The sequence below is a fragment of the Budorcas taxicolor genome, chromosome 12 (assembly GCF_023091745.1).
Source record: "Budorcas taxicolor isolate Tak-1 chromosome 12, Takin1.1, whole genome shotgun sequence".
Taxonomy (NCBI): domain Eukaryota; kingdom Metazoa; phylum Chordata; class Mammalia; order Artiodactyla; family Bovidae; genus Budorcas; species Budorcas taxicolor.
In genome coordinates this window covers 69,339,154-69,353,487 of record NC_068921.1, presented here as the reverse complement: position 1 = coordinate 69,353,487, position 14,334 = coordinate 69,339,154, and the positions used below count along the sequence as shown (strand labels likewise).

General features: G+C 39.8%; 1 protein-coding gene across 2 annotated transcripts in view; it reads left to right on the top strand.

Moving 5' to 3' along the window:
- Positions 1–14,334, top strand: part of ABCC4 (ATP binding cassette subfamily C member 4) — a 186,706-nt gene that overhangs the window by 161,347 nt on the left and 11,025 nt on the right. For both annotated transcript variants that reach the window (XM_052650310.1, XM_052650309.1), the window contains 4 exons: positions 336–491; positions 7,874–7,963; positions 11,618–11,790; positions 12,205–12,310. In XM_052650310.1, coding sequence (XP_052506270.1) covers positions 336–491; positions 7,874–7,963; positions 11,618–11,790; positions 12,205–12,310 — 525 coding nt within the window. The remainder of the gene's footprint in view (positions 1–335; positions 492–7,873; positions 7,964–11,617; positions 11,791–12,204; positions 12,311–14,334) is intronic.

Genomic DNA, 14,334 nt, shown 5'->3' with positions numbered 1-14,334 from the left:
TTTACTGATTGTGGACTGATTCTGTTCTTTGAACCAGGGGTCTTCACCATGGCACATTTGTCAATGTCTGTCATTTTTGGTTTCCACCACCTGACGTGTGCTTCTGTCATCAAATGGGTAGTCTCCATGGCTACTGGTATCCATCCTACAGTTCTCAGGACAGCTTCCCTTCCCCAGCAAAGAATTACCTGAGCCCAAATCTCAACAGTGCCACAGTTGAGGAACTAGAGAGACTACACTCAGTAGAACTTTTAGAATTCATCTTAAGCAACCAGGGTTTTTCCTAGGTTTGCTGCATATTGTTAGTTCTTAATCCCTCCTGGATCTCTTTACAGGTTGGCATTGTGGGAAGAACAGGAGCTGGAAAAAGTTCTCTCATCGCTGCCCTTTTTAGATTGTCGGAGCCTGAAGGTAAAATCTGGATTGATAAGATCTTGACAACTGAAATTGGTCTTCATGATTTAAGGAAGAAAATGTCAATTATACCTCAGGTATGCACATCAGAGCATTTTCACATGTTCCTTTTATACACCATCTAAGTTTAATTTCTTTTGATTTGTTGGTTTTAGTTGGATGAAAGTGTTGATTCTTTTTCCCCCAGTAGAGCATATTTTTAAGTACAGGGATTTTCACAGATACTTTCTCGGGTATCAGGGTTTTTTGTTAGTTTGTTTCTTTTGTGTGTGTGTGGTTTAATAACTTTTCCAGATAAGATTTCTGAATTTAAGCTTCTTCAGGTACTTCTATTTTGACCACTGATAACCACATAATTCTGAGAAATCAATTATAAGTGGTTTAACATATGAAAGGTTTCTTTCAGGAAAAACCGGCATCTTAATTTAAGTGTCTTAATGATGGAATTTTGCTATAAGAAATAAGCTGCATCTTTAGAGTTGAAGGCTTTCTGTGAAAGTGTAGGACTTTGAGAATTACAGTGTGTATAGATGGACTGGGCAAAGTTTTAGAAATTAGCCGTTAGTAAGTGGTTTTAACCAGGCATTCAGTACAGAATAGTGAGGAAAAGCACAGGACATGGAATTCCATTTCCTCTCCCTTACAAGGCAGCTCACAGTACCAACTCCTCGAGCTGCTGTGAGGACTAAATAGGTCAGTGCGTGTGGATCGATTCACATAGGCCCAGTGCATGGCTTCTGTGTTGGTGGAACATTGAATTAACCATCTCTTCCTGGTTTCTGATTCTTCCTTTTTTTTTTAACTTCTTAAATATGTATGAGTTTTAAGGAGTGCTTGATTATTTGCATAGTAGCCGCTCTTGTCATTCCTTATGTTTCATCCACGTAAAATAATGCAGAGGATGTCTGTTGATCAGTTACTATCCTCCATGTATATAGCCAAGGACAACATAGACTCTGTGCCTTCATCTTTAATCCTGCCCTCTGCTATGATAAACTTGCTGGTTTTATTTTTTTATCTTTGGTGTTTTAAAAAAATTCTCTACAATCATCTGACCATCAAGGAATGCTGAGAAAAATAGATACCTTTAAGAGAACCATAGAAAAGAGAGATTAAGAGCCAGGCAAATGTGCTTCCTGGAATGCGGGTATAATGAGCCCTGAAATGTTATTAGGAAGCATATAGAACGTGGCACCCAAAGGAAGGAGAGCATAGACTTGTGTCTCATGATTGTTCAACTGTTGTTCCCTACCCCTGTCCTTTAAAATACCTGGAATTAGTATAAGCACTTTTGGAATCAAGATATTGTTTTTAGACCACAGTGAAATGCCACCTCATACCTCTAAAGATGTCAACAATTTTTAAGGAAAAAAAAGAACCAAGTGTTCACAAGGATGTGCAGAAATTAGAATCCTTGTGCATTGCTGCTGTGTGTGCATGCTAAGTCACTTCAGTCATGTCCAATTCCATGTGATGCTATGGACTGCAGCCTGCCAGGCTTCTCTGTCCATGGGATTCTGGACAGGAATACTGGAGTGGGTTGCCATGCCCTCCTCCAAGGGATCTTCCCAACCCAGGGATTGAACCTGCATCTCTTAAGTCTCCTGCATTTGCAGGTGGATTCTTACCTGAAGTACTTAGAGCAGTCTGTTCTTGGTGGCTGACTTGGTGATTAATGTAGAAAATAAATGTTTCTGGATTCCCATTTTTAAGTTTTGATTTTACCCATCTCTGCTGCTGCTAAGTCACTTCAGTCGTGTCCGACTCTGTGCGAGCCCACAGACGGCAGCCCACCAGGCTCCCCCATCCCTGGGATTCTCTAGGCAAGAACACTGGAGTGGGTTGCCATTTCCTTCTCCAATGCATGAAAGTGAAAAGTGAAAGTGAAGTCACTCAGTCGTGCCCGACTCTTAGCGACCCCGTGGACTGCAGCCTACCAGGCTCCTCCATCCATTTGATTTTCCAGGCAAGAGTACTGGAGTAGGGTGCCATTACCCATCTCTGAAATGGGCCAAATGAGGTTAGTTCTAAGACATAACGGGTGTGTCTATAAAGTACTTTTATGTCCTTGGATAAAAGGATTGAGAAACCGTGCCCTGTATTACTTTTAATGCTTCTTAATAAGAAAAGGTTGTATGCTTGTATACATAAAAGAACAGTATAAATAAAGAAATAACGTTAGATGATTCTTGGCTCTGCCAGTAATGTTTTGGAAGCACATCTGAGCAAAGACTAAACATCCCTTGACATCACCACGTTTTGGTTCTGTTCCATCAGTTTCCACCCTACGTTTGAGCATGCTCTGTGTACACACTCCAGGGAGCGTGCTTACAAAACAGCTAAGCTTTGTATCCATGTAGATAATGATCACTAACCATTGTAAACACAGAACTTTATTTTTTCACTCTCTATGTCTTTGTTTCTGAGGCGCAATGCTATTTGATAAAAGAGAATGTTTGTGTAAAGTGTCCCAGATTATTCAGGAGGCAGCCAGGGATAGGGCATAGACTGTCAACATGAGCCACTTTTTAATTCCTGCTCTGTCTCATGTGACTGTAGGGCCTTGAGGATGTCACTTGTCTGGAGGTCCAGCGTCCTGGTCCTTGAACCACATCTAGAAACTAATGTGACACAGATTTGTTGTGAGATATGACTAAGGACTTTCCCGGTGGTTCAGTGGCTAAGACTCTGCTCTCAGTGCAGGGGGCTCAGGTTCAATCCCCATTCAAGAAACTAGGTTCCACATGGCATAACAAAAACCAGGTGCAGCCAAACAAGTAAGTTAAACAAATACTTTCTAAAAATATGTGGGGTTCCCTGGTGGCTCAGATAGTAAAGAATCTTTCAGCCATGCGGGAGACCTTGGTTCAATCCCTGGGTTGGAAAGATCCCCTGGAGAAGGAGATGGCTACCCACCCAGTATCCTTGCCTGGAGAATCACGTGGACAGAGGAGCCTGATGGGTACAATCCGTGGGGTCGCAGAGAGTTGGACATGACTGAGTGACTAACACTAAAAATGTAACTTAGATCCCATGGCTGATTCTTGGGACCAGTCAGTCAACAGTAATTATAAGTATTCTTAAGAATGAAGGCACTGACCTTTCAGGTGTCATTTCTAAAAGACTAACACATTTTGGGAAGGCTTTGCTCTTTCTTTTCATGTTTTTATAGTCCTTGGTGATTTTCAGTACTTTTATTGCTTATAACGTAAACCACATTGCTTATAGAAATTTAAACAGTGAAGCAAAATTAAAAGCAACGCAGTAGAGTTTTAGGGAAAAGCATAACTGAAAAATTGATGTAATGTCTTTTCTCCAAGGAGCAAGAAGAAAGAATATCACTATTTCTCTTGGTTGTTGGCTCCCCTTCCACCAAATTTGTTCCTGACCGTCACCCTGTACCCCAGTCATACTTTTCCGTCGCCCACGAAGACCTCTGGCATTTTTCTCAATGCTTTCCACATTCTTGACAGCTGTCTTGTTTTCCTTGAAGACATGACTTCTGTCCCTCATTTCTGTTGCTCTAGTTTTTATTGCAGCCCCTGACAACTTACACAGTATTAATAATAATTCCTAACACTTGTGGAATTCTTAACACATGTTTGCCTCTTTCCCTACCCTCTCTTCCTTAATCCTCATAATTCTCTTATTATCCTTATCTGTCAGATTTGATAACTGAGGCACTAAGAGCTTAACCCACTTAGCAAGTAAGCAGCAGAGCCTGAATTTCCTTTGTATTTTTTGGTGATTCCCAACTCCAGAACCTGAGCAGCTGATCACCCTGTGAGGACTTCAGTACCATGTTGACTGTCATCCACAGTAGAACTGCTTTGTAACATGAAATCTCATGTCCGCACTTGCACACACACACAATTTTTTTTAAACATTATTACTCTGTATGCTGGTTTTTACTCTCCATTCTTCTAATTAGCTTTGCTCTTCTTGTAAGTGGACTTTAAAACCATCTAGGATATCCATTCTGTCCCAGCTGACATAAAAGATAAAATGACAGTCACAAGGCACAAAATTGACTTTCTGATCCATTGACTGAGCTTGCAGTTGGATAGATCCTGCCCCTCCCTGTCCCCCATTGGGCTGGTCTCCTGGTCAGTGTTAGCATCACTGTTGTTCCAGCTTTGCACATCAGCCTTGCACCATTAGCCCCAGTTGCCAGTAAGGAAACTTGAGTCTTAATAGGTTACCCCAAGTATAATCGCTAATACGAGCCTCTTTGGATGATTCTTTGTACCTAGAGAAAATGGCACAAGAAAATTTATGGCACAAGGAAAATGTTTTCTCTTGAAGAGGGATTCCATGTGAATTCAGTGTTTATGATGGTAGCCCAGAAGTCGGCACAGATCAGCAGCCATCATCTTAATTATGATTAGATTCATTTCTTATATTTAATAGTTTTTCTCTCTATCAAAGCAAAAGCTTGGTATTTTTTAAACAGCCCCCTCTGCTCTTTTGGTATTTCTGTTCCTTGTGTTTTCTTCAGTAAGTTGAAGAAGATGAACCAGAGCTACCTCATTGACTTCTCCATGGTTTTCTGGTTTTCTTTCCCTTTTTATCTTGTTGAGAATTAAACTGAAAGAGAGGAGTTGGATATGCTGTTACTAGTAAAGAAATACAACTGGATTCTAGCCTAAAGTAGTCAGTCACCCTTTGTTCCTGACACTGAAGTCTTCTTGGAACTGCTCCCTGGAGCCCCTGAAAGAGGACTTTACATGACTTAAATTCTTCTTTCTTTGTTGGCAAACAGTGTCCTTTTCTTCTGAATATGGATGATGATTAGTTCCTTCAGAGGCTACAGGATCTAAAAAAAAAATGATGAGGGTACCAAAATTTAAAGTGACTTCAGGTGCTTCTCTTATTCTTGAAACAGGGAGATGAGTTTCCTCTTATGAAAAGTCCTCAGATTAGAAAGGAGAACAGAGCTTTAGGACACCAGGAAACAGCGGCAGTAGATACTTTTTTAAAAAATTGAAGTATAGTTGATTTATGGAGCTTCCCTGGTGGCTCAGTGGTAAAGAATCCGCCTGCCAGTGTAGGAGATGCCGGTTCAATCACTAGGTTGCAGAGATCCCCAGGAGCAGGAGATGGCAACCCACTCCAGCATTCTTGCCTAGAGAGTTCCATGGGCAGGGTAGCTTGGCAAGTTACAGTCTGTGGGGTCGTGAAATAGTCAGACACGATTTAGTGATTAAACCACAACAATTGTTAATTTACAGTGTTGTCTTAATTTCTTAGTAGTAGCTACTCATGATAGTCCTAGTTTAGGACTGAAATGATTGTCCTTTATTTGCCTTGTTTGTAACCATTTGTACACTTTTTGTCTTGGTCCTAGGTCATTTTAAGCATTAGAAGGTTAGTAGGTAGGGTTTCTTTGCAGGATTGTTATCCTACAAAGATAACAGTCTTTTCTTCCAGCAGCCTGTACTAAAGGTCCCTTAAGACTGCCGTACAGTCCTCCGGTTGTGTCGAGGGATTATCAATTTACCAAACTAAATGCTGTGATTCAGCGTGGCCATTTTTGGGTCACACACCTAATATGAACTCATGTCATATTCATAACAAAGCAAAAAATTACTATTGAATATGGCACAAAGGATGACAACTGACTTTAAACGTTGATGAAAAACAGATTGGAAACCAATGCTTCATTTAAAATTCTACGTTGTACAAGAGTGTTTGTTCTTCAACTGTACTGTGGCAGCTACTTTTTATTAAAGTGAAAGAAAAAGAAAGAAAGTGAAGTCGCTCAGTCGTGTCCGACTCTTTGCAACCCCATGGACTGTAGCCTACCAGGCTCCTGTCCAAGGGATTTTCCGGGCAATAGTACAGGAATGGATTGCCATTTCCTTCTCTAGGGGATCTTATTAAGTGAGGTTTAATTTTGTGTCTTCAGAAAAAAGACTCTTAGCCTAATAAATGTTAGTGTATATTTATATGAAGCTTGTAGGTCCTACCATAAATCTCTACACTGAAGTGTTCTCCCTGCAGAACAGTTTTACAACACTTATTTATATGATTATTAACTTTGTTGGTTATAAGTGAGTGCTTTAATAATAATATCTGTCAGAAAAGATCATTAATTCGACCCTTGTCTGCCCTTGGAGTATGTGTCTACTGTGAACACTGTTGTTACCTTTTGAAGCTAATATAATGGTTTCGTATTTGGTGGATGAAAGTAGAGTGAGTAGAAACCAAAATGAACACCACACATAAAATATATTGACATACTAAAACAGACACTGTTCACAAATTGCCCGCTGTCTTTATAGCTTCAATCGGTTAGTGTTCTGGTACATCATTCTTTTCATTCCACAAGTTTTGATGGAAATTTTACTGATTTTGAAATATTTTTTTGACATGTCATAGCAAACAGAAATATTCTTATGTACAAAACAATTGTTTTTCATCCATTGCTGCTGAATAAACAATAGATGCTGCCAAGTATATCCTCTGAGAGGAATAGTATGGACTTAGGTGAACACCCTTATAGCATTGTGAGATAGTTAATTTCTTTTCTTTTTGTGACAATCAACAGTGGATTGGTGATAATTAGCAGAACCCCCCTGAGGCCAATAGCGTGTCTGAGAGTTCCATTTAACACTTAGCGTAAATCAACTACAGGCCTTGGTCAAGGGTTCAGAAGTGAAGGATCCTTCTTTCTGCAAAGAATCTCATTTTAGTCCCCTAATATTTGGAGAGACTCATTCACTTTAACAAGATTTCCAAAGAGAAGTTGTTGAAGGAAGTGACAGTGGAGTGAGGCCCTTGTTATAAAATCTGTGATTGAACTTCAAATGCAGTCCCCTTTCCTTTTCTCCTAAACCACCCAAACCATCATTCCCAAACTTATTGGTCCTGTGGGACCCTTCATTGCTCAAGGAAGGAAGGTAGGTCTGTCTTTTTGTAAAGAAAAATAAAGTATTTATTCATTCTATTTGGCTGTGCCATGGCTTTGTTGCAGCACACAGGATCCTTAGTTGCAACATGTGAGATTCTAGTTCCCAGACCAGGGATTGAATGACCCCCTGAATTGGGAGCTCTGAGTCTTGGCCACTGGTCCACCAGGCACTTGCAAAAAGTCTTGTCTTTCAAAACCAATTTATTCCATAGATTAGCTTAAGTAATGACTCTAGAGTATAATATGAAAAGTAGGTCACTTCATCAAAACAAACATCTCTTGGGACTGCCCTAGTGGGCCTGGGGTAAAGAATCTGTCTTAAAATGCAGGGGACGTGGTTTCAATCTGCAGTTTAGTAACTAGCATCCCATATGGCTTGGAGCAGCTAAGCCCTCATGCCACGTGACACAGCAAAGGTCCCAAAACCTTGTTATTAATGATTATAATGAATGTTGGGCTTGTTTGAATTTAAATTATTTTCTGTAAGCATTTGTGTAAGATAAAAATAGTTTACAGAAATAACAGTTCCTATTTTGTGATATATAGGAACCTGTTTTATTCACTGGAACAATGAGGAAGAATCTGGATCCCTTCAATGAGCATTCAGATGAGGAACTGTGGAATGCCTTAGAAGAGGTAATTTATGTAATGTAATTAACATCTTAACGTCAGTTCCTATGTATGTGCATTTATAGCATTGCAGGTAATTAATGGGATCCTATCAGTTTAACAGACTTTGTTTACCTCCTAGGAGAATGTTGATGACATAGGTGCGTTTAAAATGTGTGTATTGATTGATAATGAAAACCGGCAGTAAAATGCCTCATACTTTTTGGCTTTTTCCCTAGAACCCAAAGCAACTAGATAACATGGTTTTGTCCTTAGCAGAGCACTGAACTAGAAGTTAACATTAGGGGGTCAAATTCTACTAGTGACCTAGTGAATTAATATCCTAACTACCCTGCAATATGCTACTGGAGATCAGTGGAGAAATAACTCCAGAAAGAATGAAGGGATGGAGCCAAAGCAAAAACAACACCCAGTTGTGAATGTGACTGGTGATAGAAGCAAGGTCTGATGCTGTAAAGAGCAATATTGCATAGGAACCTGGAATGTTAGGTCCATGAATCAAGGCAAATTGGAAGTGGTCAAACAGGAGATGGCAAGAGTGAACGTCGACATTCTAGGAATCAGCGAACTAAAGTGGACTGGACTGGGTGAATTTAACTCAGATGACCATTTTATCTACTACTGTGGGCAAGAATCCCTTAGAAGAAATGGAGTAGCCCTCATAGTCAACAAAAGAGTCCAAAATGCAGTACTTGGAAACAATCTCAAAAACGACAGAATGATCTCTGTTCGTTTAATATTGTGGTAATCCAAGTCTGTGCCCCTTCCAGTAATGTTGAAGAAGCTGAAGTTGAACAGTTCTATGAAGACCTACAAGAACTTCTAGAACTAACACCCATAAAACATGTCTGGAATGCAAAAGTAGGAAGTCAAGAAACACTTGGAGTAACAGGCAAATTTGGCCTTAGAGGACAGAATGAAGCAGGGCAAAGGCTAAGAAAGTTTTGCCAAGAGAACGCACTGGTCATAGCAAACACCCTCTTCCAACAACACAAGAGAAGACTCTACACATGGACATCACTAGATGGTCAACACCGAAATCACATCAATTACATTCTTTGCAGCCAGAAATGGAGAAGCTCTATGCAGTCAACAAAAACAAGACCAGGAGCTGACTGTGGCTCAGATCATGAACTCCTTATTGCCAAATTCAGACTTAAATTGAAGAAAGTAGGGAAAACCTAGTGGTATGACCATTCAAGTATGACCTAGGTCAAATTCCTTATGATTATACAGTGGAAGTGAGATATGGATTGCCATGAAATGATGGGACCAGCTGCCATGATCTTAGTTTTCTGAATGTTGAACTTTGAAGCCAACTTTTCCACTCTCCTCTTTGACTGTCATCAACAGGCGCTCTAGGTCTTCTTCACTTTCTGCCGTAAGAGTGGTGTCATCTGCATATCTGAGGTTATTGCTATTTCTCCTGGTAATCTTGATTCCAGCTTGTGCTTCCTCCTGCCCAGTGAAAGAGGAGAGTGAAAAAGTTGGCTTAAAGCTCAACATTCAGAAAACTAAGATCATGGCAGCCAGTCCCATCACTTCATGGCAAATAGATGGGGAAACAGTTGGAACCGTGACAGACTTTATGTTTTGGGGCTGTAAAATCACTGCAGATGGTGATTGCAGCCATGAAATTAAAAGACGCATACTCCTTGGAAGGAAAGTTATGACCAACTTAGCATATTAAAAAACAGAGACATTTATTTTCCAAAAAAGGTCCATCTAGTCAGGGCTATGGTTTTGCCAGTAGTCATGTATGGGTATGAGATTTGCATTATAAAGGAAGCTGAGCATCGAAGAATTCATGCTTTTGAGCTGTGGTGTTGAAAAAGACTCTTGAGAGTCCCTTGAACTGCAAGGAGATCCAACCAGTCCATCCTAAAGGAGACCAGTCCTGGGTGTTCATTGGAAGGACTGATGTTGAAGCTGAAACTCCAATACTTTGGCCCCCTGATGCGAAGAGCTGACTCATTTGAAAAGACCCTGATGCTGGGAAAGGTTGAAGGCAGGAGGAGAAGGGAATGACAGAGGATGAGATGGTTGCATGGTGTCACTGACTCTATGGACATAAGTTTGGGTGGACTGTGGGAGCTGGTGACAGACAGGGAGGCCTGGCGTGCGGCAGTCCACGAGGTCGCAAAGAGTCGGACACAACTGAGCGACTGAACTGAACCCTGCAACATTCATTTTATTCCTCTTTTCTTGATTATTAACTGAAAGATAGATGAAATCATGGTAATAAAATGCTGCAAAGTTTCAGAAAACTTTTTGCAGAATGGTAAATCACACATTTGGATTGTGATAATTATTTATTGGGAGTCATGTCATTTTAATGCTGCAACATGAATACAGGTAACAGAAGAAGCCTGGTGCTTTTGCTCAGTTTTTATATGGATAGGTTCATTTCTAGAAGATTTTCTATTATTTGTGTTTGACTTTATACCACTTCCTTGATTTTCCTTACCCTTGCATGAAGAAGATTTTGACTATTAGGGTGCTAATGGTTTGTATATTTTAATAATAATTATTTTGTATATTTGCCCTAGTTCTAAAGTTGATAAGCTACTTATGGCAGAAACTCTTTCTAGCTTTCTAAATCATATAGAGGTTCTTAATACCTCATGTGACCTAGCCTCAATTTTTTGCTTTTAAAAAGTAAGCGCTTAATAGTTACTGAATAGTTGCTTGATCTCTTAATTTCAGAAAAGTGTGGTTTATTTCCTTTAAAAAAATCGTATTTTTGTCATTGTTGTACAAATCTCAGTGACCAATTGCTTACATTGTGTTTTGAATGTATACCTTTTGTCATTTAGTGTCACTCTTCCAAGCTCTGAAATCTGCAATTTATACAGATTGGATTTGACTCTGAGCATTTTGATTCTGAGGTGTCACAATTTCCTGCCAGGAATTCTAGTTTCTGAAAGCAGATTATCTTTGGCAGTCGAATTTTTTTTCTTTTTAATTTTGTAATACTGGTTAATCTTGTAACAATAGATTAAACAGTATCCACTCCCATAGGCTGGGGAAATAAAATGTTATGTTGTGTCTTGTGTTTCACAAGATTTTCATTCACTATGAAACTTTCATGACTTTGAAGTTAAACAGCCTTGAGTGGCCTAGTAGTATAGTGTTAAACTTGGGTAAGAAGCCTCCTGAATAGGCTTACGGGTTACAGCTGTACAGTTAGTCATTGTTTGAATTTTTTTTTTAAACTTTCAGACCTTCCAATATGAATTCTTCATAGGATTATGTCTTTAGAGAACCATACTTCCTGCAGGAATTAAAAACTTTTTTTTTTTTCCCTCTGTAGAGTACTGACTCCACTGCAGAATGTAGTTTGGGAAACTTGAGTCAGCCATAAAGATCCCGTTTAGATCACAATGAGAGAAATAGCTTCATTTTTTGAGAGACTTTCTGAAGTAGTCCCTAGGGGAGGTTCCCAGTAGGTGTCCTGTGGCAGGATTGGTCACGAGACTTTTGTGTCCTTCACTGACTGCACTGTCGTCCTTGCTGATATGAAGGCACTCTCCCCATCACTTGGCTGTACATGTAAGATATGTAAGGCGTCCTGATGACCTCAAAGCACTGATGTCTCAGAGGCTTGCCGCCTTTAGTAGCAGTTCCTTCAGGAAAGTGTCCTTCTTTCTGTATCCACAGGTGCAACTGAAGGAAGCCATCGAAGATCTCCCTGGTAAAATGGATACCGAATTAGCAGAATCCGGATCAAACTTTAGCGTTGGACAGAGACAACTGGTGTGCCTTGCCAGGGCTATCCTCAGGAAAAATCGGATATTGATTATTGACGAAGCCACAGCCAATGTGGATCCAAGGTACAGAGCTTTGGCCCATGAAATTGAAATGTGAAATTTAAATGTGGTGAAAGGAAAAAAAAAGTAATGTTGCTGAGAAATGTTCTAAGTGCTCTCTTTTGCCCACATTTGTCTCTTGATCACATTAATTTTAGAAAACAGAGAAAGAAACCAAAATGTGTTAAAGTTGTTATGAGGCATCCTAAGAGAGCTTCATTTCTAATCCAGCTCCTGATAGTTTCAGGAAGTTTCTAAGGAAGACTGTTTTACACTGTTTTACAAAAAGTCTTTTTTCTACTCAGTTTTTGATGAGCAAGATTATGTCTTAAAGTATTGATTTTTAAATGTCTTATGAAATTATTATATGGTAATTTTTTCTGAAGTCTGCTCTTTCTGTCTTTCCTGAACTAATAACTTCAACTTCTTTGTTTCTAGAACCGATGAGTTAATACAAAAAAAAATCCGTGAGAAATTTGCCCACTGCACAGTGCTAACCATAGCACACAGATTGAATACTATCATTGATAGTGACAAGATAATGGTAAGACCTCTCCTGTGTTACTTCAATTATTTCCATTTATGTTCCATTTTTCAATGTCTCTTTCCATGTAAAATAGTAATGTCCAATTAGTTACTTTTTGCTCTTATTCTTGACAGTAACTCAAGTATGGACCCACACTTTTAGAATGTGCTATTAAATAATATATCTAGTAACATCATATTTTCATATTAAAAGTTTATTGGAATTGTTATTTTTCATTGAGATGAAAAACCAGAAAAATAATTCAAATGCTAGGCAAGGCTTCAAATTTCACTGTTCAAGAACAGTCATTTCCCCTATGTCACACAGATTTTTTTTCCTGGATTTTTGGATTCCCTTAATCATAAAATTAGCCTTTTATTTAGACTGCCTAGAAGTTGTCAGGTTAGATTGCAGAATATCTCAGCTTTTGGAATATTCACAAGATTTCCTGAGGGGAGTCTTTGAGAAAAGGCCTAGTGAGAAAAACAAAGCATTTCAACAAATAGCATTTAATTTAGGAAATCTTTTACATAGGAATTGGAGGCATGGAAAAATAAAAGATACACTGTGCTAATGATGTTAGTTAGCAATTATCTAGGTTAGATCTCCAGACATTGCTCTCATAATATTGCCCTCTCTAAAATTGGTGGTTTAGGCTAAGGTGGTAGCAATGGAAATGGTGAGATGGTTGGATTTGGGATCGAGAAGGACATGGAGCCAAGTGGACTGTGTAATGGATTGAACATGGGATCTGAGGAAAGAGAGAGAGGAGTCGATGTTGGTGTCTAGGTATGGAGACTGAGCATCTGGGTGAATGGGGAAGACGGAGAGGAAGGGAAACGCAAGAATTCTCTTTGAAGCCTCTCACCTTTGCAATGACTGGACTTGTTTTCCGTGGTTGACCTTGCCCTTCACTGTGGAGCTCCCCTTCCCACTCCTGTGTTGGTTGACCTTCAGTTTAGGGCTCCTGGTTGGGTCATCAGTGATGTGACTGGAGGTCCCATGCGGAAATGTCAACTTGGCCACTTACTTACATCTTGGTCTGAGCTGGTGGCAGTTGCTGACTCCTCTGGTAGGCACGGCAGGATTAGACTTCATGGAACCTAAGAGATGCACGTACTGCAGCTTCAGAGGTGGGGTATTGTCCTCTGAGCTCCACCCACCCCAGATTTAAACCTTGTCTCTTGTTCTAGAACTTCTGATTACCAGTCAACTTGTCAATTTGGCAAAAAAGAAACACCATAAATAATGTTCTTTCTCAAAGCTTTCATTTTCGAGACAGTTTTTTTCTTGTGTGATTTAGAAATATAGGCATACTTTGCTTAACTGTGCTTTGCAGATGTTGTAGTTTTTACAGATTGATGGTCTGTGGCAACCCTAAGTCGAGAAAGTCTATCGAGTCCATTTTCCAATTGCATGTGCTTATTGCTCCATGTCTCTGTGTCACCTTTTGGTAACTTTCAGCACTATTTCACATTCACTACTTTCACTATCATATTTGTTATGGTGATCTGTGATCACTTATCTTTGATATTAGTAGTCTCTCTTGCTGAAGGCCCTGATGATGGTTAGCAAGTTTTGGGCAATGAAATATTTTTAAATTAAGGCAGACTTAATCCTGTTGCAGGCTTGCTAGGCTACAGTGTAGTGTGAACATAGCTTCTATACACCCTGGGAAACCAGAATATTTGAGTGCCTCACTTTATCGTGATATTCACATCTTCATCGTGTTCTAGAAATGAATTCATTCATTCTAGAGAATGAATTCAGAGAATTCATCCTAAAAATGAATTCTCTGAGGGATGCCCCCACCTGTGTCCTTTGCAGAAAGTATTCCTTTCCAGAAAGTATACTTTCTGGAAGTTTTCCAGGAGGTGTTCCTAAAGGTTTAATGTAGACATAAAGACAAGTCAATCTGCTAGAAAGCCCAGTGCTCCAGAGAGCGGGCGGCCAGCCTCAGTCGGGGAGGGCCTGGGGAAGCGACAGATGCCGATGAAGGGCAGAGCCAAGTCGTGTAATTACAAGCGCTTACGGTATAAGAA